Below are 27,952 nucleotides of genomic sequence, written 5' to 3'. Positions count from 1 at the left end.
GTACGCATGTGCGAGGTGTGTTTCGGTTACCGTGAAGCTCCTCCAGTCCTCGCAGCTCTGTTTGGTGCAGCAGCGCGCAGCTCGGTCGGTGCGAGAGGGCGCACAGCAGTGTAGTCAGCCGGAGACCCAGCAGACATGTCGGAGAGTGGGAGTCAGGAAGCCGGCGGGGCCGCGGAGAACGGCGGCGGCAGCCCGACGAAGCGTGCACCCAGACCGGCCGTCGGGAACAGAGTGACCGTGGTGCTCGGGGCTCAGTGGGGCGACGAGGGGAAGGGAAAAGTTGTGGATCTGCTCGCACAAGACGCGGATATGGTGTGCAGATGTCAGGTTGGTCACCTCCTCCTCCTCCATGCTGCATTCACTTGTTATGCATCCGTAGCTAGTTAACGGAAACCCCGCAGGTAACGCAGCTCACGGGTCCACAGCGCGCGGCGTTAAGTTAGGTGTACAGATGAAGCTAACGGTTACTAGCTGCCACTGTCAGTGTGTTGTTGTCACTGTTTTGCTAATGTCACCTTGAATTCCTGCTAGCTGCTTTTAGCTGCTCTGACATCTTTGATGTGTGTGCTGAATTGATCCTGTCGCGTGCACATGACAAGGAGCTGAAGGCACCTTTGGGTAACTACAGTCACCAGGTGCATCTCTCCGCACCGGGCTTTTACGGCCACCAGCTGCGCGTTAACGCCAGTCAGTAAGCTAGCAAAGGACCGGAGTAATGTTGGCTGCAGGATTTTATTCTTTCTGGCTCAACAGTTTATTGCTAGTTTAATAATAGAGCTGGGAGGTGATGCTAATGTTACACTGCATCATACTGGATTGTGGTTATTGCAATATCCCGGTGATTTAGTGTTGTTGAAGGCTGCATTAGATCCTATAAAGTTATTTAGTATTAACTACTATGTGACTTAATCAGACTGCTGTAGCTGTGTCAAATAAGCAATGCATGTATAAACTTGTGCATTATATCCTCAGTATTAAATATCACTGATTTTTACTGGAGTCTGGTATAAATATTGCAGGGAAAAACCCAAATGTCTATGCCAAATTTGAGATTTCAGTGACACTTCGGACGATTAGTGATTGATTGATTAATTGGTTGGTTGATTCAGATTTTTTTTTAAATTTATTTATGGGGTAGTGTTTTCCTGGTCTCGCAGGCTGCACATGGACATATCCATATATTACTGATTATTGACCCGTCAGTGCATTCAGATGCTTTATTTTATTCATTAATTTTATTTATTATTTTACAGATCAGTGTTCTCCTGATCCTGCAGGTTGCACTTGACCATATCCATATACAGTATACATACACCATACACTAATGCGGCTGCAACATTAAGTGATCAGGGAATAATCGTTTGTCTTTTTTTTTTAATGCAAAAAAGCCAAAATGTTGCTAGTTTTATGCTGCCAAAATGTAAAAATTTGATGCTAAAAAGATAGAAAGTGTGTGAAATAATCAGGCTATTGTAGTTGAGAAATTAGCAATGAATGCTTGGATTTGTGTGACACAGACTCCTATGAAAACAATAATATTTGATATTAAGGGTATACTTAATATCAAATATTATTGTTTTCATAGGAGTCTGTGTTATAAATTACAGGGAAGTGAAAAATGTCAATGCCAGATTTGAGTAGTGCTGACCTATGTGATCTTGCAGGCTGCATTTGAACATATTTCAATGTACACCAGAGCAGCATTACATTAAATAACATGTCATTCCACACCAGCCAAACATTTGCTTGTGTCACGTTTTTTAAAGATACAGTTTTCAGATTTTTTCGAGTTAAAAAGTATATTCTCATACAAAATAACTCTTCTCAGTCATCAGTAAGAAGTGTGTAGTAGTGTTGTATTGTCCTGCAGAGACTCTGCCGTCTGTCTGTATTCTCTTATTAAATGTTTGTGTTTCTGTGTTGTGGGCGGTTGCAGCTGTGTACCCCACAGCACTCAGGTGAGGTTGGAGCTTTATAAAACGGTAACGAGCAGGTGCCAGAATGTAAACCACAGGCATCCAAAAGACACAGCGCCAAAAACTGAATCTGGGCTTGGCTTTTACGTTCACTTTTTATACGAGAGTGTTTACAAACAGTCACCAACAATCCTGCATAGCGTACCTTTAAAGTTGAGAATATTCTTTGTCATACATGTTTACAAACTGAATAGCATTGGATTTTTTGACTGTTCGACATGTTTCACGATTTTCTGACATTTTATTGACAAAACAATGTATCTATTAATTGAGAAAACAATAGGCAGACTGATCTATGATTACAATACAAGCTGCAGCCCTACCATTGTGCTGCTTCGGGGGGCCATATGTGCACCACCTTATCATTTCGGACAGACTGGGAGGGGACAAGGTGCTAAAAATAAGACATCATACATGTGTTGATAACATGCTTAGCATGTAAGGATGCACAAACAGATGCTGCTGTCTTGCCAATATAATATCTGGGAAATGTGTGTAGGTGCGACCTCTTAAACGTGTTTATGTATAAAGAGATGTGATGCAGCTCAAATCATTATGATTGTTGCTTCAACTCCTGGCGCTTAGTGTTGAATTTGAATCACACTAGTTTTCTCATGCAAAATTGGTGGTTTGGAGACTATGAATCGTGGTGAGTTGTTGACATGGCTGAAGCTTTCTTCTAACACATGCTGCCTTTATGTGATGTCGGAATAATCTGAATGACAACTTTCCCTCTGGGAAAATTCACATGAACAGCCTCTCAAGTTGGAAATACAACTCGGAGATAATTTTTTAACATGTCATAACACGACTTGATGTCATAAATGCTTGTTTACTCATTGGAAAGAAACTTTTTTCATTAATTCAAGTATTAAATATCAACTTTTGATCAGATGTAGTGTAATATGGTATTAATGTTACCTGCTGTCCACATGGAGATTAGTTAGTGTTTTTTTTCTTGTTTGTTTGGTTTTTTTTTTAGCATAAACCTGATAACAAGTTGGGTAAAGTTAATTGTAAGATATATTTGGTGGCTTAAAACACATATCTTTGAAATCGTGGCTCACTCACTCCGTTTACTTTGCTCTTCGTTGTCCTGAAACTGCTATCAACTTCTTGCTTAATTGCTCTTAGCATTAAAATGCAACCCATCTTCTTTTTAGCTTCCATGTTCCCACTTTACGACCTCAAAGCACGTGAACACAACAAAGTCAGAAAAAGGACTTCCCAACTCGGAAACTCTGACCTTCTGACATCACATGAAGGCAGCAACAGATCGACTCAACGCCCCTGAAGTATTGCACTCGTATAATATATGTATATACTGTATGCACATTTTTCACAATGCAACACCATGCTGCTATTATGCAGCTCTGCAAGTACTGTAAACGAAAAACATACTTTTAACGTTTTTATTTGTTTGTTGTTTTGTTGCTCCTTGCATAGATGCTGCTTAAAGTTTTGTTGTACTTTGTTTGATGACAATAAAGTCTATTTTGATTCTGTTTAGTTGGGTTAAAGCAGTTGAAGGAAAACTGAGCTCATCCACTGTGTTAACCTGGAGTCACATGCTTAAACCAAATCTACTCAAAGAAAGCTGAAGTTTGGCCAGTCTGTAGAAATCTGGTCTTATTTGGTTTACTGCTCTCTGGTGTGTGTAATTATACACAGTGTATGCAGTCAAACTGTCTCGAATCAGAAGGATCATCGCTTTATATTTTGGCAATACTTTAATCGACTGGGCAGCAAAACACGTGTGAAAACTCCGATGAGTTCAGTGTGTTAGCACAACAATGTGAAGTACTTCCTATTTTTGTTGAATAGACTTCAAACCCTCGCAGCTCTCAGCAGTGTGTGTTGACACTCAGCCTGGTATACAGACTCTGTGTGTGTGTGTGTACTGAAGCGAAAGACTCGATAAACTGAGGCAACGTCAGAAAGACAAAAAGACAACCTCCCTGTATGTTTCCAGTGTAATGTTTTTGCATATTTTGACTTTTTTTTTTGTTTTGCAACACTTTTTGCTGCATTCAAAATACATTTTCAGTCATATTAGGTCAATAGGAAGCCACTGGTTTCCATTAACTTTAACATGGTATGAAAATAACATTTTGAAGAGTAGAAACCTTATTTAGTTTGCGGATTGATTTAAAGAAGTCTAATAATTTGCCTTTCCCTTTAGGCACCATCATTAGGCAATACCAGTATTGTTTTTGGAATTTTTTCCTTTTTTGGGGGGAGTCGACAGCTAGAAAAAGAATGATGGCGGGTATATTACAATCACCTAGGGCTGCCGGGATGAAGAAATGTTCCCTACGGTGTTGCTCATTAGCACGATGTCCAGTATTGCTGCATTTTTTTTGTTGTTTTTGCAAATTACTTTGTTTATCATGGTTTTATTAATACGCATTATCATTGGGCTATATTCAGATGTAATGTTTTTTAAAAGACAAAGATTACACCATGTTAAACCGCCGGCGGTGGTGGTGGTGCGGTAAACTGCCAAACTGCGGTAATATGTCGCTCCATCACAGCAGTGACAAAAAATCCATACCAAAGTTAAGTGTTTCTCAACTCTCAACAACCAGGAAATGACCACAAAGAGCGCAGAATAAACATTCAGCGTTTTGTCAAGCTGCTTGCATTCATAGAATAAATACACAACACTCCCATGAAAAAACGAAAAAATACGAACAGAGAAATTGCAGCAGTTGCTTAACACTCCTTGCAGTTGATTTGTCAAGTGTGACATTGCAATATTGCGGTTATCACGTCAACCTCACATGCAGCAAAAGTTTGATCATGCTGTATTCATCTTTGCCTCCAAGACACCCTACTATATCAATATTTGAGAATCTGAAAATTGTCAGAATATTTATCAGTCAAATTCGTTTTTCTCAGTTAAATCCATTGAGAAGTTTAAAATGCTTCCCTTAAATTGTTTTTTCAAAGAATAGCTAACAAGATACCAACTGCCATTTTTAATTTCGTCTGTGCTCTTTGTTTTGGAGACAGCCTCTGAATAATCTTTGCCATTTCTGTACTGCAGTGTCTTGTAACTTTCTGGCTGACAGATACGCTGATACCAACATTTCTACAATAAGCCAGTATCACATCTCCCTACTTAACACCATGTTGCTCAGACTGCTTAATAATACAGACAATGTTGCTAATCTTTTGACTGCTTGCACTAAATCTGCGGACTATAAGTTGTTGCTGTTGATAACAAGTTGACATAACAAGGATTCTCCGGAGCCTTTAGGCTTCCTGGTTCCTGCAGGCCTGTCCAGGCATGTAAAAATAAACAGCTTTCTAGCAGCCGTCCTGCACAACGTCCCCTCCATACATCATGGTGTGTGTGTGTGTGTGTGTGTGTGTGTGTGTGTGTGTGTGTGTGTGTGTATGTGTATGTTTGTTGGGGTCTGCTGGAGCAGATAGTGTTGAGCTTTTTATAAAATAAGCTTTGCCAGCAGTCTTGCTTGGTGTTCCTTACAGTTCGGACCTCCAAGATCCTAGAAGTTACAGTTGGGATTACAAGAAAGGAAAGAAGAGGGCGTATACTTGGGGGGCGTTTCAAGTAAAATACGTCTCTGGAGACTGTTGGCAGGAGAGTCAGCAGTCATTTTTGTGCAATATCATATATCCATACCAGGCTTCAACAAGTAAACAGCACAGATTGTTCCTCATCAGCAATGTATTCATAAATAAATATACTGATTTCAAAGTTGAATTTAGCTGTTGTTGATCAAATAAAACAAAATCAGAGGTGTGTGCAACTATCCATTGCAATGAAAAAGTAATAAACGGTCACAAAATGTTAAGTTTGCTTAATTTATAACTTCATGAGCACTTCACTGTCTGCATAGTGAAGTAACGGGGTCTCAAGTCTGTTAGAGGCAAATCGAAAAGTCGTCTGACACATTTTGAGAATCGATTAATCATTTGTCATTTTTTAAGCAAAACTGCAAAATATTCTTTAGTTACAGCTTCTCAAATTAACATTTGTCATGTACATGTTAGTCAATTCAATATCAATTTTTTTGGCGTGTTAGTTGGACACAATAAGTAATTTGAATATGACGATTTGGGCTCTCTGAAAGTACGATGGGCATTCTTCACTACCCTCTAACATTTTAGAGTTAAAACAATAAATTGAGAAACTGAGAAAATAATCGTCAGCTTGTGACCGAAGCAAAGTTGGTGCACTATGATAATATTGGATATTCTACCAGCTAAGGCTGCATGATATGCCAACAAATATCATGATGTGATTATTTTGATATTGATCAGATTTTGCAATAAGATCCACGATTTTAGTTCGAAAGGTAATTTTTGCATTTAATTTTCTTTCGCGAAAAATCAAAAAATTATGAGAATGTGATTTTTGCTGTACCAAACAGGCATGTTTCTTTATATCTAGAATATGATTATAGGCCGGGGGCGGCGGGGTCTCTGTAGCACCATTGGTGGTGGTGGTTTTGATGATATTGAGATCAACTGTTCAGCCCTAAAACCAGCCAAAGTCTGTAGAAATGTCCCTTTTTTGAAGTAAGGTCAAGTAAATTATTAAATTAAATGCACTTAAGGTCTTGTAAAATGAAATAATCTAGAGGATGCTTCAAAAACAAAAACAATTTATAACTGCACTTACGACTGATTGTTTTGGCCTGACTCTGCTTGGAGATAACAATCATATGTTAAACAAGTTCATCAAGTTAAACAGATGACATTCTCTGTCTCTGACGAGTCCAGTCATGGGTACACTGTGGGTCTTCCTCATGTTTTGTATTTGTCTTTATTTCCCATGGACTGTGTCAGGATGATATATGGTCTCAGTTATACCGCACACAGTTAAAATGCACTCCATTTTGTTGCTAGAGAGAGGTTTACTGAAACCGCGGCCTGGTTGGCAACAAGCCGACTCTCGTTTGCTCTTTCAATGGACATTTTGGTAAATAGAGGTTGTATGCACAAGACCTTTCAACACGTAAAAGGGTTAAAGGATCACGTTATATGAAATGTAAACAAGTCAAACCGGCCCAGTGGAAATACATACTGACAGAAAATTCAACGTTTGTGTTAAACAATGCTTAAAAGTGCAGATGCCAACAATTGAAGGCTCGGACTGAGGACCTTGAACCGGTTCAGGAGGTGGTTTCTGTGCTCACCATGGCACCCTGCTGCTCAGAGACACTTTTATACACAACACAGGCATTTGATACAATATAATGAATATCTGAATATATAATAATATCAAATATCTGACCGTCACTGTCATGTCAGAACAGTGACAAGTTAAACCATTGTGCCGCTCTGTTAGTGATTTTTTCACGTCTATTTATCACGTTTTAGGTGTCCTTAGGTGTTTAGGCGCTGTTTGACAAGTTCAGCGTGAGAACGGGCTGGGATAGAGAGAGTAAATTATAGTATGAACTGTCAGGATCGCTAAATTATAGATAGATAAAACAATATGTCTCCATCTATTGTGTCTGTAAAATCAATGAGTCACAGGTGAAATTGTTTGTATCCAACCAGAGCTCATCTCCCCAGACTCGACACACACGGTCATATAATCAGCATTGTCAAAGCAGTGCACAAACCGCAGTGCAGCAGCAGGTCAGAGTTAAAAGTTCCTCGTGATGGGAATAAGAGGCCGATCACGGGACAGTAGGAGAACCAGAGTTAGGTTCTGTGGGGGATGGGATGGATCGTAAAAGTATCTAAAAAGGAGAGGCATCTGCCCCCTCCCATCTGTGCCCCCTCTCCACCTTCAGGGTACTGCTGTGGCCAGGAATAACCCCATGTAATCAAAGCACATGTTGGGCTTGATTTACATCCACAGGCTACAGCGTCAGGAACACATCCTGGTCACAGGACGGACCTAAAGTTCAATTAGCACCTCAGGTTGTGACTCAAGCTGAATGGAGCTGCTTTAATATCAGCACAGCAAAAATAAAGATACTTAAAATACTTTGATTCATTCATTCGTCCACTACTGTCTCACCCCAGTTTCATTCCTGCTTTGCTTGCGTTCTTTTCACTGCTATTATCACTTTATTTCTTTTCCATCTGTAAGTCTGTGAGCTGCAAAGTATTAACCGCTCTGACTGTGAAATGTAAAGCGGAGAGGAGCAAAGCAGGTCAGATCGGGACGCTCTCGTCCAAGGACTCAATGTTCTCCTCCTGGGCTCTACTTTTGCATTTTTGCTATCCATTGTCAGCTGCTTTAAATCATACGCAGGCCTGGATGCAGCATCCAGATTAACACCAAACACTCGTGTCACTTGAGTGGTTCAGGATGTAGGCCGTAGGTCGGCTGACTGACACACAGAAGTGTTGATTCTTTGATTTCTCTGAACTTGAGAAAGAATCGCGGTTGTTAACTTATCGCACAAGTACATGTTCATGGTTCTACACAACAAAACATTTAAATTGAATGTCTTCTTAAATGTCTAATTGTTTTAACTAAATAAAAAGTCATCTTGTCAGGTCATGATATTTGGGATGCTACCAGGTATTGGTGAACAAGCCAGGAAGTTAATATCAGCCACTCCTTGTGTCTGAGTGCATAACGTTTTAACTTGTCATTTTGAGTTGCTTGTTTACCAAAAAATGACGATGAGGGCTGATTACACTGAGATGCGTCGCGCCAGGTGCCGCTCCAAAAGCACATCTGGATAAACAGCTGGGAGCGCCTGTGGAGCGCGGCTGCATGCTCATATTACGTGCACGTGGCCAAAAGTGACATTGACAAGTGATGTGACGCCTTGAGCTAAAAAGGTAAAAATATTTTAACTGTTATGCGCGCGCAAAAACGTGATGCTCAGCAGCAAGAGAGGAGGGCCCGACAGCTGCACTGTACTAAAGGGAAATCATGGTTTTGCTGGTGACACTTTTCTTGCAGCGTGTCTTGGTGTGATTGGCCCTTTAGTCCTCATGCAAGAACCACTCTTACAAACAGATTTTATATAAGAAGGAGTGATTAAAGATCATTTTGTTTTGAAATGTTCTCAGATTTTGACACAAACAAAAACTACAGTTTTTCCAGACCTGTCATACAAGTCATATAAAGATAGTTGGCCTTTCTCTGTGGGGCAAAAAAATGACCTGAAATTATAATGCCTTGTTTTAAATGAGAGCTGCAACAACAAATCGTATTTATTTCATCACCAGCTTATCTGATAACCAATAAATTGGTTTTAGTATTTATGTTATTTATTTATTTTTGAGGAAAAAAGGCAAAAATTCCAGCTTCCTGATGTAAATATTTTCTGGTTTCTGTACTCCTCTGAGACAGTCTTTGGGATGAACAAAACAAGACATTTTAAGGTACCATTTTGGGCTTTGGAAAATACTAATCAACATTTTCTAACCATTTTCTGACAATTTTATTGACTAAAGAACTAATCAATTAATTGAGAAAATAATCAACAATGAAAATTATTATTAGTTGCAGTTGTATTTTTGGGGGGGTTAAACATTAAACACTAAAACTAAATGCAAAATTAATATTCTGTTCACTATAACTTGCTGACTCACTGAACTGTCCAGTATAATCCTCTCATTGTACCACCTACTGCAGGCTTTAATATTTATGTCACGTCCCCTTTGACGCCTTTTACAGTCATTTAGCACTTTGCTTAAAATCCTTGCTAAATGACTTCCTTTTTAATGTCTGTCACAGTGTAGTTCTGCTCGAATGACTTGTGGCTGACAGCTGTACTTCCTATAACACCACTGTACCGATGCTGATAAACGTGGTTTGTTTTTGTCTGCTGATGTCTGACAGCAGGACTTGAAGCTCTGCAGTGTGAAATTCCTTGTTTTAACTCTTAAAGGGACACTCCACCACAAACTAAAAATTATATATTTCCTCTTACCTGTAGCGCTATCTATCGATTTAGTTTTTTAAAATGTTTTTAGTGTGAGTTTCTAACTGTTTGATGTCTGCCTTTTCTCAAATAAAATGGAACTAGATGCCACTTGGCTTAAAAACAACAAAAAAACAAAACAAATTTGAAAAACTCAACAGCTATGTCTCTTCTCAGAAGTCAGAGTAGATGTACGTTTCCTTCTGTGTGGTGAAACAGTTGGCGGGTGTAGCGCAGCGCAAGCTGGATTTTTATTTTTTTCAACAGTAGTTTATTGAGTTTGAGTTGCGTGGTGGATAATTGAGGAACAAACTGATTATCATATTCAAGACTTTCTTTAATGAGTTTGGGATTGATCAGAGCTGATCAGTTGAGATCGATGGATTAGAGGAGAAGCTGCTGCAGAGACAAGTGAAAGAAAATTCTCTTGTGCTGCTGTAACGCAGGTGAGATGCAGAACTGGACCTCAGTGTGCATTTTTTCCACAGCAGTGCAGCACGTTTCATCCAAAGTCGGTTGGAAAAATGATAGACAACATCAAAACTATATGAATTAACAAACAGTCAGGTTGCATTTTTACTACGCTCTGCTGCTCTGTCTGTGTCCTACAGTACCCTCTGCTGTGAGTGCAAGAGTGAGCAAATACCATTTTTGTGAATGAAACTTGTCCACAAACAAAGCTGATCAGGTATCATTACATGGGAATTTTGTGGGCATACTAGTTTATGTTAACAATGAAACCAGGTGATTTCATCAGACTGAAACAAAATTTACAAGTTTATCCAGTCTGGTGAATTCAACTTGAACCAGTCATTTTGGACAGATTACAGAAATGTTTTTGGCCAATGGACTGTCAGAGTTTTGCCTCGTGTTTGGCTTTGGTTATCATTGGACTTCATATGTGCCAAAAACAGTAGTCTAACTTGTTGAGGGTTGCTAAAACAACACTTTATTCCTCCAGCTACATGATGGCAACTTGTGGCTTTGAGGTTTGAGGGTTGAACTGCTGTTTTTTGAGCAGCAAGTCTTGACAGGACATGGTTTTGGGTGTAGGTACCACAACATTATTTATAATGTTTAATCCATAGCGCCAACAATCCATTTGAATGGTCCTTTGCTGACACATTTGTCAGTGAGTTTACACAGGAGTGAGACCTTCACTTGAGACCTGAGTGCGTATGAGCAGGAGTCTCTAAGCAACAGCGGAGTAGCGCACACACACTGACAGACGGCGGCCAGCGGTTTGTGTGTGACTCTTGTTGCTACTTGCCAAACTATTCAGCGTGCCTTCTAGCTCGGCCAAACAAAAGTTGCAGAGCCTCATTTAGCTGTGTTTCTGTGTGTCTCATCGCTCTCTGTCTCCTCTCTGCAGGGCGGCAACAACGCAGGACACACAGTAGTGGTCGACTCGGTTGAGTATGACTTCCACCTCCTCCCCAGCGGCATCATCAACCCCAAGGCCACCGCCTTCATTGGTGTGTATCACACACAGATGCAGAAACCTTTTAATACACACAACATTTGTGCGATCCAAAGCAAGGGAACACGCACGCCATTCGCTCACACACTCTCGTTCCAAGGCCGCTATTTTCTTGATGAATTGATCAAGACTGCTTTTAGCTTTCCGCCGCTCGTCATCGCCAGCCTCCATTTTGATGACGGCTACAGTGAGTGTGATCAGTTTGACTCAGAGCCAGACTGCGGGCCACATCACATCCACTCATCTGCAGTAACTTCATTAGCTAATGCTTTCTTACTCTTTCTTTCTGGCTTCCAACCACACACACACACACACACACACACACACACACACACACACACACACACACACACACTTAAACATGTGCTGCTGTATGATCCCTCAGTACTTCTTTAAAATATTGCACATTATTGCATCTGCTGGCTCAAATACTCGGAGAGACTTTCAGTATGTATTTTATGTGACATGCACATGGATGGATGGTGTTTAGGAGCATGTTGCACTTGCCCCACCAAGAGAAACAGGACAGATATTAAACTTGATTAAGCTGAAGTCACGTGTAGTGTTTTTCTTTACATACTTATAGCTGCAGTTAAGCAGCTCGATGCCACCGTTATTTCGTTTTGTGTAAACATGCAAAAGAAAGCATAAAGGAAGGACTTCGTGGTGGCCCTATAATGCGATCTGTGTGTTAAAAGGGTTAATGATGTTGTGATGCATGCCTGGATACGCGCTTCATGGAAAACTTTCTGGATTTCTAGACGCATGCATCCATGGCACCGCATGTAACATCACTACTAAACAGTAGACCAAAAATGTCTCTGAAAACATTTAAGGCAAGAAATAATAAGAAAATAATTCAACCATTAACCCTAAAAGTAGACACAGCATTTTCATAACAATTCATTTAATCTGGTGGGAGCTGTTACCCTAATGTGCCCTACTGAGCTACAGCGGTATATTGAAGCATTGTCAGCTGATGAAACCTCCTCTCTTTGCCAATTCATGCTCTGCACACTGAGCCTTCCAGACGGCAAAATCTGTAAAAAGCACTGACTGAGCTGAGGTGATCATTTTTGTGTTCCTCTGTGGATGTGTTACGATTATTTTTAAATGAACAGCAGGCCGGTCTGTCATTCAAGGTTTACATTTTCTTCTCACAGCTGTCCGGTAAAAGCTGTGAAAGGATTTTTTTTTTTTTTTTTTGCACTGAGTGGAGACAAAAATGAAATATTTGGATTCAGCAGCTCTTTCTTGATTATGTTGTTTTTTGTGTTTGTGGATATTTATAGCAGAGGTATGGTCTGGTATTGGATTTGAAAGGCAATATTGGTTTGGTGCACCACTTTGTCCCAGACTAAAATATTCTACTAAATTACTAGTACTCCGTCAGTTTGTACTCCAAACGGCCTCCAGCATTTGGAGTAAATATGTGTTCAGGTCTTTCCTGTTACTGAGCTGGAAATAGATTTTATCTCCCATATTTATTCCCACAGTGTCACTGAAAGAGAATTTGTTGGGTTTTTTTAGCCCTATTCCACATTTCTTAAATTTAATTTGGTCAAAGTAATTACCTCACCTATTCCAGTTAATGCAACTCAATTAAAAAGATAATTAGGGGCAGCTGTTTGAATACTCTTGTGAACAGGCGTCGTTTGGGCTGTCTCTGTCTGACAGAAATACAATCTTTTAACATCTCAGCACACACCTGGGCCGGCCGTCACAACCTCAGACATTCACACATGTTTAGACCTCAGACAGATGACCAAAAGTGCGACTACGACAATCCTGTGCGTTTACTGCACGTAGCTGGCTCAGTACAAACGATGCTCTAGACATCTACATCGTCTACACATGCTGTAGGCCCAAAAACGGTCATCATTTATATGAGGCAGGTGAATCTTTGCACACGTCTGTCAAACAGTGTGTGGGTCTTTTGTCTCAGAGACTGTAAATTTGAAATGCCACCAATTTTTTTTTCACCATAGGCAACGGTGTTGTGATCCACCTGCCAGGCCTGTTTGAAGAGGCAGAGAAGAATGAACGTAAAGGAAAAGGTGAGATGTTTTAGTACGAACAGTAACAGAAAAAAATGTGTCTTTGACCTTTAGGGACTGTTTGGCGTATTTTTGCGCTTTTTATTCTTTATTCTTTTATCATTTTGGCTGTGTTTTTGGCTATCATGCATGAATTTTAACTTTTAATGTTATAAGATTGTGTATTTTTGTTTTGTTGGAGAAAGTACATCCTATTTACACTAGGTACACTGTCACAGTCAGCGTTGCTGCAAAACATTGAGATATTCCAGGCTGTGATAATCAACAAAAAAAAACTCTACTTTGCATGTAGTATATAGAAAATAATAATTTTCTTGTAGGGGGTTTCATAAAAGAAAAAGGTAGCATCATCACAAAAACCTGGCATTTAAAGAGTTAAAATTCTGAAAATTAATAAATATTTGATATTTATGATTAGGACTGATGTTAGTTCAAATATAAACTCAATGAAAGTAGAAAATCATAGTGATGTGTAATATTTATTAAAGCTTGAGTTTGAGAAGTGCATTTTGTGCGCAGAGCGAGTGTGTGTAATACTAAAGGGGGCCCTAAGGGTTAATGTGCGGAGACTCAACATGTGCTTATGTGTGTGTGTAGGTCTAAAAGAGTGGGAGAAAAGGTTGATCATCTCAGACAGAGCACATATTGGTAAGTCCTCCCATGTTCGAATGTAGGTGTGTAAAATTGTGTGTGTGTTTGTAGAAGTGTGTGAGCCCTGCTTCTTTCTCCGAGGTGTGTGAGAGTGTGTGTCCCCTCTCTTCCTCCTCTGCAGTGTTTGACTTCCATCAAGCTGTCGATGGCGTTCAGGAACAGCAGAGACAAGAGCAAGCAGGCAAGAAGTAAGAAACCTGTTGCTTTAAAAATGGCTACACACACGCACACACACACACTCACGGATGGGCGGTTTATATCAGCTGTATCTTCCTGTAAAAGGAGGTGACTCATTTCACTGAATTTGTCTTGAATGTTATGAGTCACTGCACACACAAACACACACCTTTTGACTCATGATCAACCCTTGGTTTGTGCTTGTAAACAAAACTCAGGTGATTTTGAAGCTTTCATGTTCGCAGTGAGTCATCATCTTTTCTCATGAATTTCAGTGAGGTTATGACCAGGCCATAATTCTGCTGAACATGTCCGGTTTTAGAAGCTCTTATTGTTGATTATTGTTGTTCGTTAGTTATTCTGCAGCTGCCAATACTCTGCTACATATAGCTGCATGCTAACATCAGAGAAACGTTTCACTAAAGTTTTATCAGTAATTTCTTTCACAGTAGAAATTGCCGTTACACTCACTCTACGGCTGCAATGACGGTACAGAGACGCTGAGATGTACAAGACCTAAAAGCACTGACCAATCAGAGCAGACCAGGCTTTTTCGTAAGGAGTACTTAGAAGAGTCAGGTGTTAAAACGGAGCGGTTCAGACGGAGGGTGAATACAGATGTTCCAGACAGTATGAGAAAGTGTTTTTTGACCAACTGACAGACAGTTATTGACTAGCTGGTAAAATTAAGAGCCACATATTTCCCTCGGGAGTTGGTCCAGACCAACAAAACCAAATGAGAATCAATATTGGAGTAAATAAATAACTCTTTGCTAAAAAGTTACAAAAACAAACAACTTGAAAGGTGATGATAATGTGTTTACAGCTTATTCCCACTGCTCCCACTTATTGCAGGTTTAAAACAGATTATAAAAATACTCCAGCAGAGCCGAATTACAGCATTTTAAGCATAGAAAGATGACAGATGTGTAGTTTTGCATCACTTAGAATAAACATTCCTCTGTATGATTCAGTTGTGGGTTTTAAAAGTCCTCTGATGGCTGTGGTATAGCCATTTATCTTTGTTAATTGAATGCTATGTGTAGATATACTATGAATAACAGATATACACTATAGGTAAATGTTAACATAATCATAACACACATTTTTGTCAAAGATGAAAATAAATCTAATTTTCCCTTTTCATTAATTTTAACATGCGTTTATCTTTGCTTTCAATATGTACAGAAATGTCTGTCCACAGTGACACGTATGCATATAGTCTAAACACCGCTCTGCCTGGAGGAGTCCTCAGAGGGGTCAGAGGTCAGTCAGACAGAGAAACTAGCAGCCCTGCAGCAGGTGCAGTTACAGCCTGTCAGACAGAGAAGCAGCACTTTATCAATCATCACTAAGAGACTGAATAAACCAGCAGCTTCCTGTTAAGCTGCATACTTTGAGACACAAGTATTTCATGTAATGAATCCAGGTATTCAGCAGCCTTATTCTGCACCATTTTAACACGATTGTACTCTAATACATTATTAGCCCGGGCAGTGAACCACACCGACGTATGTGAGGAATGTTAAGCTCAGTCTGTGGAGCGTTCACAATATTAAGCTCAAGAGAGATCCAGTGAATTCCTGTTCAGAGCGGCTGTCTTTACCAGCTCAGACACCAAAGCCCCAAACACCCAGCCAGCAAGTGTGTGTGTGTGTGTGTGTGAGTGTGAGAGAGTGACAGACTAAATGCATGTTCACCAGGGTGCCTAAATGGCACAGCCATTATAAGCTATCAGCAGATTGCTCTGACAGGCTGGTGGATTTTCAGCATCTCCAGGCGTCCTGTGAGTGTTGCTGCTGCTGGAAGTCAGAGTCTGATCAGAGGAGCTTTAAGTCAGAATTTAGTCTTAATCCTGGTTTCTTAAAACTAGAAACGACAATGGGAGACATGTGTTCTGTAGCGCCAGAAAGATGCTAAAAACAGGCAACAAACTCAAAATAAAAAAATATTTGGTCACTGTGCTGAAGAGCAGTTGTAACCAACTCATATAAATAGCAATAGAAGCACAAACAAAATAGGTGTATAAGGGTTGTAGTCAAGGTCATACTAACCAAGACTAAGACTTGGCAGAGTCTGCATATATATATATATATATATATATATATATATATATATATATATATATATATATATATATATATATATATATATATATATATAGCATATACAAGAGGAAAGAAATGAACAGCCCCACCCACCCTATCAACACTCGCGCTCTGTGGTTGCAGGCAGCGTTAATACCCTGCGCTGTCCTTCAAAACTTCACGCACATGTGACCGGTTTCATCCGGCCGTGTTCTCAAGTGATGCCGCCCATGCACGTTGCATGTGGACGTGCCTGGTGCCAACCAGCTGTTCGCCGTTGTATAATAACAACGCCGCTGCTTCTGTCTGAGTGCGCTCTCAGCTGACACTGTCCAGCCACATTCTGGTTAAACGCAGAAGGTGGCTTATGGCATCGAGCAGCGTCAAGAGTTCGGAGTAAGAACATGCTGCAACAGCACACTGACTAGCAAAAAAAAAAAAAATCAAAATCACTGCTCAACTTAAAGCTATCTCTGACTTCAGGGAGCAGCTCTACTTTTCAAGAGGTCAAATTATCCAGTATTTCACCAAATCATAGGAGACCAAAATTTAAAAAATCACAATGAATTAATGTAGCAGAACTACTAGACTCAACTACATAACTGTATATAAGATAGTTAAAGATAACTGTGCAACTCTAACAGTAAAACACTACTTATGCATTGAGTTTTAACAATATCATAATGTAATGTATGATAATTTATCAGTCACAGCAGCCGAGCATTTTTAACATATATACTAAAGTACATTTTAACAAGTAAACCTACTTTTGAATACAGGACATTTACTTATAATGTAGTGTTTTGCATTGTTGTGTTGTTACTTCAGTAAAGGATCAAAGTACTTTTTCCTCCACCGGCAACAAAACTCGTGATTGGATACTGCATCATGTTTAACATCGGCTGGTGCTGATGTTGAGACTCTGTAACCAAAGATGATGTTTGGTTATTTCCATTCTGTAGCTCAAGCAAATTTAGCCTTTCTTTTAATAGGACGAGTTACAAGAAGCGCTTGTATATATAAAAGTAAATGGTTAACTAGTTTTAAGTGTTATTTGAGTTGTCCCACTCTGCTTTGATGTCCGCTCAAGTTTGTAAAAAATGCAGTAAATGGCCCATTAACAGTGTTTGACGTATGCTTTTTGTCCCTCGTTAGATAACTGAGTATCAGTATTAGAACATTCACACAATGTGCACAGCTGTCTAATTCACCAGTCTATGATTTACTGTAATTTGAACCTATTTTGATGTGAATTACAGCCACTTTTTTTGATAAGTAATTTTCCTACTGCTCACTGGGTTTGGAGGTGTTAAGATTTTCACAATAATTACTCAAATGACATAATGAACTTTTAACTCATAAAAAGCTACATTGTAGAAGGAGATCACATGCTAACGCTGCTTCTATTTTCTCCCCCCTCCCTCCTCTCTCGTCCACGCCCAGCCTCGGGACCACAAAGAAGGGGATTGGTCCGGTGTACTCGGCCAAAGCAGCGCGCAGCGGTCTCAGGATATGTGACCTGTTGGCTGACTTCACTAAGTTCTCCGAAAGGTCTGTGCCAACAGCGCAGGATTATATGTCTGTCAGGAGGTTTGATGAAATTTGTATCAAAGTGTATTTGCTCTCCAGAGACTGTTTGGTAATGAGTCTGTGGGTAATGTAATATTTGTTAAATGCCTTACAGTCCCTTTGCCTTACTGAGTTTTCCTTGAACCGAAGATGTCTGTATTTCACCTACACACACCTAACTTCAGTTACAAAGTTGATAGGAATAACATATGTCTAAGCAGGCGTTAAGACTAAAAGCAGCTTTGTGTTAACACTCTAAAACCTGAAAAAAATGGCTTGATTTCTTTAAAAAAAGGCATTGAGCAACCAAAGAAATTTCCTTAAAATTAGCAAGAAATTCTTAGAGTACAGATTAAATTAAATAAAAAAGAAAGAAAAGTAGAACCACAACAAAAGCAAACGAGACTGCTTAAAAGTGCTTAAAAATATAATTTAGCAAGATAATTTTAAATATGTAATTATGATAAAACGTTTTCCTACCTTTTTTCTCTTAGCCCTAGACATTTTTACCTAGTTTTTTATAAATATTTTTTTTCAATCCACACATTTCTTAAATGTTTGGAACATCATTAACCAAGTTGCCTATTTGATATATTTATTAATATTTAGTACTTATATTTAGTACTATATTTATTTATCAAAGACATTTTTAAAAAAGCCCCATCCAAAAAGTTTTAAAGAAAAAGAAAAGTCTCTCTGCTGCCTCGCTGGACTGACCTCATTCAGATGATCGAGGAGGCTGTTTTATGTTATTCAGGGCTGAGTGCGGCCTAAATGTGGTTCCTGTGGTGCCGTTTCTGCTGCAGGGTTAATGCTCTCTGATCGCCCAGGAATAATCAGGGTGGAGCATCACTGACTGGTCAAACCAAACTCCACTTATAGTGTTCAAAAAATAGCTTTTTCCAGCATTGGTCCAGTTTGTCAGATCTACATGGTTCCTCAGATGTTCAGGAAACACAACCAGAAATGCTCATGAGGGCCATTTTGTGCATTTTCACATTGGAGGAGCTTGTAGTTTTAAGAACCCCCTTTAAATCCATCAAGGTTATTAAAGTGAACTAAATCTTAACTTTAAAAAAACCCTCAAACTAAGTGTTAAAAAACAAAATTAGACTTTAGAAAAAAATCAAACAATACTGTGTAGTTACAAAACTTACTAAAATAAAAAATGTGTAGGAAAATATTGAGGCAATATCCTCATTTTGATGCTTTGTCAGTTTGTTCATATCCATCATAGTGAGACAGAGATGTCTGCATGACTTAGTCAAATAGCCTTCACATAGTGTTTGTATTGTAATACCTATTCGGTTCTTAAATCTTGCCCCCATATTAAAAATTAAAAATTAAAGTATTCTGAAACTAATAAAAATTAAACTAAAACTAAACATTTTTAAACAATAAAAACTAAACAAAAACGAGAAACGACTGAAACGACAGAAACGACTGAAACTAAATTGAATTGAAAACAAAAACTATAAGCAAAGTATATGTAAAAACTAATGAAAGATACAAAAGATTTCTAAAGCCTTGTGAAATAAAGCTTGTAACAAAAATAAATAAATAAAGGGAAACAGTCAGATGGACCGACAGTGAAGTCCAGTCTTTACTGACTGTATATGCGACGGTGGAAATACAAATATGTAATTTTGACTCGCCATCGTGAAACATCTTCGATTGCTGGTTTACATCACTTCAGCGTTCCTATTGGCGTTGTAAATGTGTACCGAAAAAAAGCCTTTGGAGGTTTGTAGCTCTCCGGGGAGCTCCCCAGCCGGCCGTCAGTCCAAGAACACCTTTGTTCCAGAGTTTAGTTTCTGGGACTTGTGGTTGTCATGATCAATGTCAAGATCTGCCCATCACATGGTGTAATGCCAGCCCAGTGAGATAAAAATAATTAAGACTGATCAGTGTTGTCTGTTACAGGTTTAAAGTTTTGGCCCAGCAGTACAAGGCGATGTACCCGACTCTGGAGATCGACATAGAGGGAGAGCTTATCAAATTAAAGGTAATAAAAGATAAAAAAAAAGTAAAATAATTTCTAGAAACATTGAGTTATTGTTTCTGCAATGACGTGATTTTTTAGGACTATGTGGAGCGGATCAAGCCCATGGTGAGAGACGGGGTGCACTACATGTACGAGGCTCTTCACGGTCCTCCTAAGAAGATCCTGGTGGAAGGAGCCAATGCAGCGCTGCTGGACATCGACTTCGGTCAGTGCATCTCTGTGTGTGCATGTGTGAGCATGTGCACCAAAAATAAGCCCGCCTTGCTGTTAACTTGTGTATATCTTCAAATTATCCTTTCAAAAAATAAGCCGACATCTTTGTGCTAACCTTTCTCTAAAAAAAATAAAATGTCATTTCTAATTGCTAAGCGCTGTTGAGTGCATCTACAGCGCCCCAGTGATGTTGCCCTGAAACACTTAAGCTTTGTGATGCTCTTTACAAAAGCCTGCTCGGAGCTCAGACTAGGGATGATGGTAAGTTTACTAACTGCTGCCGACGTGCTCTGGCATCCAGGCTTGACGTGCACGCTCACAGCTAAACCACTTAATGCCACCTGACTGTGCATGAGCACGAAGGCGTCCTGTGTCAGCAGTCTGTCAGTCATTCGATCAGAATCACACAGTAATCATTAAATCCAAAAATACTCTCTGATTAAAGCATGAAAATTGTGTTTTTGCTTTTAGGTAATGACACCACAGACTTAACATACTAATCTCGTAGATGTCACAGGAACAGAGCAGAGCTGTGATTATTGACAGCAGTGACGCCACCGAGCAGATTAAATTACAGTCGAGGTTCAGCGCTGGTTATTATCATGCTCGTAATAACTCTGCTGGTATCGGGGCTCCGTGTCCTGCACACAACCTTTGTGACCAGCTAGAGCTGTAAGTGATTAGAGTACCTGTCAAATATCACAGGAGCATCAAAAATTAAAGGAATACTTCACCCCCCTAATGAGTATTTCTGTGTCAGTTACTCACTCCGTGTTACATCGAATTTGTGAAGAAAAACTGTTTTTCTCAAATGCCTCCAATCTGACAGATGAATCCAAAAACAGAAATGTCTTGAAGACATAAAGATCCACTTTTACAACAACAAAACTATATCAAAAAAATACTACAGAATTTGTGCGGTGTAATCCAAGTCTCATCCCCTCGTATGATCAGTACTTTCCAAACTGGGAACTGAACGTTAACTTGTTTACACTCTCTTCAAAGCCAAACTCCAATGACACAAACACAGATTTTAATTTGCTGAACACAGAAGTTGTTGCCTAAGATCAGTTGTTAGTTTGCATTATTGTGTGACTTTGAAGGATCTGAACTTTCCCTTTAGAAAGCAAACAAAAACTGATCAAACTGATCCCAGCAGCGGAGGATCAGCAGTTCCTGTGCTCAATAATTACTGTTTTTGTCAATGACGCCACTTTAAATCTACAGCCGTCACTGAACCTCCCTCAGAAACACTTCCATGGTCTTAAACTGGTCCTAAAGACAAAATGTATTTTGTTTTTGAATGCAAGAAATATTGTCTATGGGAGTTTTGAAATATGTTCTGCAGTACTACCATAATAGAGAGAGTGTAACATTATAACATCCTGGCATTTGGGTTGATGAAAAAGTCCGTATTGTCATGTAGTAGCTGCAGTCAAAGTTGAGAGCAAAGTTTGGGCTTTCTTTTAAGAAACAAACCTTGATTTCCACTATTCACCAGAAAGAGAATTACTATGTAAGAAAAACAAAGTTTTCCTCACAAATTCAATGTAACAGACTGAGCAACTGATAACCACATGGTCATTTGGATTGTGAAGTATTCCTTTAACTTTATCTGTACCATTTCACATTATGTATAACCCTAATCAACACTTATTTGGAATTTGGGCGCCTGTAGGTCATCTGTGTTTAGCCACTTTGACAGGACACAGGACTGCTGATGGACACACGAGCTGCTGAACCTGTTCTTCTCTGATTACACAACAGTCTCTCTGAGCACTGAGGTGACCTGCATGTGGGAAGCTTCCAGCATAAAGGAGTGAAAACTCAACCCCTGTTTGCTTAATCACAGTAGTTGAAAACACAGTTCCCTGAAGCACACCGTGTTTTGAATATCTGTGTCAGTGTGGAAGTGATCATTGCTTCAGGGATGCGAGTGAGGTGAGATGGGCGAGGTTCTTTTTTTTTTTTCAGGCAACTCAATTATCAAGAGGCCAATCAGCATCAAGATAAACTCAGTCACAGTTTGGTATTTAAACTTTGTTACAAATAAGTGAGCATGTCCGAAGGTGTTTGTGTTCAAGGAGGAGTCCAGGGATTGAAGGAGGGACAACTGAACTATATCAGGAGGACAGGTGATAAAATAAACACACCTGTGTGTCAACACAATGCTCTACCCAGACACCGCTCATCACCCTCACTTTGCCAAATCCACACACAAAAAAATTAAGGGATTTTAAAGATGAAAGCATAGAGAGGACAACTCAAAGTGATCTCATTATACTGAATGTGTCGCATTTCTATCAAAAAGGAGTTTTCAGACTGAGGCAACACAAAAGAGATGCTGGGGTCCGCAGAGGGACGGACGTGAGGCAAATAGGGCTTTTCCACACGCAGTTTTGAAAGCACAAAGTCAAACCTTGCCGTGTTGATTTGTGTTTTCAATACCAATTTAAACTAGCTGAGTAGAGTCCAAGATGGGCTGTTTCCAAAGCCGGCCAAACCGGCCCAACCATCAGCAGATTGCGGTGACATCAGATGTAATCATGCACATCTAAAAACAGTAAAAACGTGCTTTGTAGATATTGTAAATATAGTGTACGATGTATTAAAGGGGAGTTTATTATATTTTTTATATTTGACTATAATATGATCCAGCTTTAGTATTTAAAGACCTTTTCATATCAAACTAAGACTGAAGACGAGCATAAGCTGGAAACAACACTTATGGATGTTGATAAGTTGCACATAAGGGAGTTACAGCATGCAGACTTTTTCATGTCATCATTCAGGCACAATTAAACATGTGTAAATAACCTCTGCAGCAATTGCCAGATACTTCATCATATAGTAGATCCAGGCAAGATCACAACAACAGCCTAAAGAGATCCTTGATGATAAGTATCTGTCTACAAACACCTGCTACACAGTTAACCAGTAAACAGTGCTAAAGAGATCTCTGCTATTAAAAATCATCAACTTGGAAGCAAGCACGTCATCCATTAAAGACGCCTTCAAGCTGGGCAGCCTTGTTGTATGGAGAAATGCTTGCTGCACAAATTAACCTGAGTCAAGCCAAGCTAGCACATGTGTCTGGAAAAGGTGTAAAAAAAATACTGCATGAGGTGAAAGAGACAAGTCCAGGTGACTGTTTTGAAAACAACAGGAAGTTCATTGCTGTAGTTTGGCACCTGATTTGGCTGCTCGACAGGGTCAACAGTTCAATATATCCAATAAATCCACTTCAGAAATCAGTAAAAATACACTAAAGAACTGTATTTTAATTATTTACCAAATAGCCGAGAAGTAAATTTATAAACTTTGTCTTGTTGCTCTATAAACTCTTTTAAATGTTATCAAGGCTGTTTATGGGTGACTGACTGGGGGAGATGGGATTTCTGAGGAGGTGTGTTTTTTTAGGGGGTCCCACTGTCTTAAGCCCCTGCTCTACACAAATCTTCCACATTTTATTTTTCAGTTGCATGTTTTTTCAACCCTGTATCTACACTTCACATTAAAACTATTATTGGTTTACACTCATTCACTCGTGTCATTGCAGGAACATACCCATTTGTGACGTCGTCCAACTGCACGGTGGGCGGGGTGTGCACAGGCCTAGGCATGCCGCCTCAGAATGTCGGAGAGGTTTATGGGGTCGTCAAGGCGTACACCACCAGAGTGGGCATCGGAGCTTTCCCATCCGAGCAGAGCAATGTAAGAGGACACACGCAGTAACTCACACCAGCGATCTGTAATGAAGCACAGCATAAAAAGAGAAAGTCCTTTAAATCATGTTTTTAAAGGGTGAAGCAGCAGCTGTACAGATAAGTTTAAAGGTCCAAATTATATATATAATATATATTATATATATACGTGTTCTTCATCCACACGTGATTCTGTCAGCATGTTTATATGGTTTTCATCTTACACATATGGTCAGGAGATGTAAGGACCTGATATGTACAGTTTACAGCAGAGGAGTAGCTTTGTTTGCAAACAGCACCACCAAGAGGAGCTTTGACCTCACTGTACATTTTATTTGTCAAGGTCTGTAATGGACAAATATTTTTGACACTACTTCCCGAAACTGACGTCTCATCTTGCCGTGTTTAGGAGATCGGCGAGCTGCTTCAAACCCGAGGGAAGGAGTGGGGCGTGACCACAGGCAGGAAGAGGCGGTGTGGTTGGCTCGATCTGGTGCTCATCAAATACGCACACATGATTAACGGCTTCACCGCGTGAGTTCATTGTGAAGCGTGTGTGTGTTTGTATTGAGTTGTGCAGTTTTTGTTTGCATCAGGATGAAAAGTTTTCTGACAAAACATTTATTAAATAGTTCGATAATCGAGTTAAATGTGAAAAATTATTTTGATATATAGTATTGTTTTTTTTTACAATATATATTTCTATATATACACATATTGTAGGTACAGAATTTGATCAAATTTTAGTTTTTTTAGCTGTAAGTCCTTTAGCAGAGTGAGGTGGAATTCAGCCCGAAACACTATCTGGTGTCTGAAATCCTTCTTGTCCCCTTTGTCCTCCCAGTTTAGCACTCACCAAACTGGACATACTTGACGTGTTGTCTGAGATCAAAGTGGGCGTAGCGTACAAAGTCGACAACCAAATAATACCACACTTTCCAGGTAAGCCGGTGTGTCAGTGAGTGCTTGTTATGAAAGAAATTCATATTAAATATAGCAAATATTACAGTTTCCTCTCTATGCTTAGGCACTATTTTTAAAACTATAAGCCATTTTTCAAAAATGTAGTGTAATTTTATTTAGACAGGGACAGTGCACAATAAAACACTAACCTTATACAAAACAAGGGGAGATACATTGTACCAAAATTGCTATTTTCCACCTGTAGTCCCTGGGCAGCTAGGTGGAACAAATAAATTGACAACAGAATGTGATGTAAATAGAGTACAAAACACCGAGTCATAAAATTTTACAAAACATTTTCATCCCCATATCCCACCCACCTAATCATGATAAATCACAAATTTGTTACAGCAAGAAAATTATCAGGGCACAGTCATTCCCTCATCCTAAAACCAGTTTGCTGCACCCGAATTATTCACGTAATATGTTCAAAATCTACACACTAACCACAAAATGTTACACCAAACTAGCAGAACATTGTCTTTCTCTTGCAAAAGCAAACAAAAAACTCTTCATTGTTCTCTCAATACAGCGCACACAAAACAGCATATTGGTAGTATAAATGAAAAGCATTTGTGACTTTAGTCAGTCAGTCATTTTCTGTAACCGCTTGTCCTCGTAAGGGTCGCGGGGGGGCTGGAGCCAATCCCAGCTGTCATTGGGCGGAAGGCGGGGTACACCCTGGACAGTTCGCCAGACCATCGCAGGGCCGCATTTGTGACTTTATATAAAGTATAAAGAGTGTCAGGATAATGTGTGATCAGTCCATAGAGTTTATCCCCAGTGGAAAAATGTAAATGAAAGTGTTTTTTATTTTCCAAGTGGATCACAACGTTTTTGAATTTTGACATCAGGTCTAAACTGATATCAGTGTAACTGTGGGGTCGATGCGTCTCCGCCTTCAGCAGATTTTGTCTGACCTCGCCTCGTCCAGTCTATACTGTTATTTTTAGAGAGCTCTATTTCAAGGCAGGAACGTATTGATCTGTTGTCGTGGCTGTTTGATTGCTGTCTTCTGTAAAAGCTAATGGTGTGATAATATCTCCCCCTCATCCCCTCCTCTCATTGATTCTGTGCCAGCCAATCAGGAGGTGTTGCAGCACGTTGAGGTCCAGTACGAGACGCTACCGGGCTGGAAAAGCGACACATCGGCTGTGAGGAGCTTCGATGAGCTGCCTGAGAACGCCCAGAAATATGTGCGCTTCATTGAGGAGCATGTCGGAGTGCCTGGTATGACCCCACTCATTCATGTCAACTAAACTAAACTTGTTAAGGTGTTTTGGAGCCAAAGTCTTCACCAGACAATAACTGCTCACTTCTAAGTACAGTATGTTTGTTTGTGATTTTTTTTTTCTTGCCATTTTGTCCGATCGTGTTTAATTTCTTGTTGTCCGTCTTGGTTCTTAGACCAAAGTTGTGTACTAAACTAAAACTGAAATGACCTTTAAGTTGCTACTATAGGTCTAAATAAGTCAGTTTCCACCAAACATCTGTTGATTTGTAGGATGCACTCAAATTGTAGGTTGTCGGTAAAAGGAAATATGGAATTAATTTTCCGGGAAAAAACTAAATCATTTTCAAGATTAAAGGCATAAATTTAGGAGAAAAAAAACCTTTTTCTAAAATTAAATGAGTTCATTTAAATTAACAAGAAACCTCAAATTTACAAGAAAAAAAATAAATATTTTTTGAAAGCTCATGAAGTTATACATTTGCAAATGAAAAAACAAAAACGGGGGAATTTTTGTCAAGAAACTATATAACTTATCAAGGTTGGGTAAACCTCATCACTTATTCCTTCTCATAATTTATTTATTTATTTTTTAATATATTTTTAAATTATTTTATTTATTTATTTTTTTTAATCGTCTTATCTACAATGGCCTTAATATGCCCTCCTACCTCACACACACACAAAAAACAGGAAAAAAGTCAGGACTTGCGCAGTATCCTCTGCCACTTAGTTAAAACATAAAGCCAAAAGTGTAAGAGAGGAATCTCAATTTTTACTGACCTGCTGCATGTGTGCACAGATTATCTGTGAGTCTCTAAATACAGATTGATTGACCAAGTAGACCTAAGACCTGCTGCAATAGAAGAGGACATAATTAACACCAACCTCTGCCTCTCTGTCTCCTCAGTCAAGTGGATCGGGGTTGGAAAGTCTCGGGAGTCCATGATCCAGCTGTTCTAGACGAACGAGAAACACAAGCAAGATGATGCACAGCAGCAAATCTTCTTCCCCTCACACACACACAGCCTACCTACCTGTCTCAACTCTCCGACAGAGACATGACCATCATGTCTGTTCTTAACGCTTTATATCATCAGAATGTCCCACGTTACAGACTGGACCTCTCTGGATCAGACTCCCATCAGACTGACCTCCCTGTAAAAACGGTCTCCAGCGTCTCCATCTGGAGTTTTTTAACTTTTAGACAACAGTTCAACGGTCAAGTCCCTCTTTTAATTTGTCCCCGTTTATATCGTAGCTGTTTATCTCAGACATGCAACACACTCGGCAACACCAGCTGCCATCAGGTCTGAGAGGACATGAGGGAACTGACTCAGCACACACACACACACACACACACACACACACACACACACACACACACACACAGTAACACTCCCTGGAGGAACTAAACGTAGACGTTTGGTTGGTCAAACTTTTGTTCACATGTATTTTTGTTAATTTATGCTGTGGTTTAAATGCACTGTGCCACTCTGGTGTAAATCAAGATTTAACCTCTGCACTTTAGATGCTCTGGACTCCATCTGCTTCATGTTTTATTCTGCCAGGTGTACAACACATCCTGACACCATAAAGGGATCCTTTCATATTTTTAACGTGTCTTTTTGTGTTTGTTTTTTCGTCATCAGACACATGTTTGGGGTTCTCATATTGCCTTGTCATTCAACCAAAAAAAAAAATAAAATTAAAGTTTCTTGTAGCGAGTGACTGCTTCCACTGAATGCTGTTGAGAAGGCTCATGGTGAGTTTTTCATGGAGCAGAGATATAACTGGTGTAACAGTCCCTTCTTTCAAATGGAAATCAATATACTCGGCCGCAATATTTCCTCTCACGTTCTTGTGATTGTTTATTGCACTTTCAGTGCAGTGCTCTGTTCAAGTGTGTGAGACATCAGTAACAGCTTTGACACGAAGAAAAGTAAATATTGATTGATAAATACTGTA

General features: G+C 39.5%; 1 protein-coding gene across 1 annotated transcript; it reads left to right on the top strand.

Moving 5' to 3' along the window:
• Nucleotides 1-18: 18 nt before the first annotated feature.
• Nucleotides 19-27,952, top strand: adss2 (adenylosuccinate synthase 2). Its single transcript, XM_042501905.2, has 13 exons — nucleotides 19-327; nucleotides 11,220-11,322; nucleotides 13,316-13,384; nucleotides 13,982-14,032; nucleotides 14,157-14,223; nucleotides 17,743-17,850; nucleotides 19,792-19,873; nucleotides 19,952-20,078; nucleotides 23,646-23,800; nucleotides 24,200-24,324; nucleotides 24,635-24,732; nucleotides 25,834-25,983; nucleotides 26,895-27,952. Exons 1-13 carry the CDS (start codon nucleotides 136-138, stop codon nucleotides 26,945-26,947), a joined length of 1,380 nt encoding a protein of 459 aa, XP_042357839.1. The 5' UTR covers nucleotides 19-135; the 3' UTR covers nucleotides 26,948-27,952.

Source organism: Plectropomus leopardus, chromosome 13 (assembly GCF_026936395.1).
Source record: "Plectropomus leopardus strain MGB_pleo_1.0 chromosome 13, ASM2693639v1, whole genome shotgun sequence".
Lineage (NCBI taxonomy): Eukaryota > Metazoa > Chordata > Actinopteri > Perciformes > Serranidae > Plectropomus > Plectropomus leopardus.
Note: the sequence above shows the minus strand (reverse complement) of the source record. Positions and strands in the feature narration are given on the sequence as shown.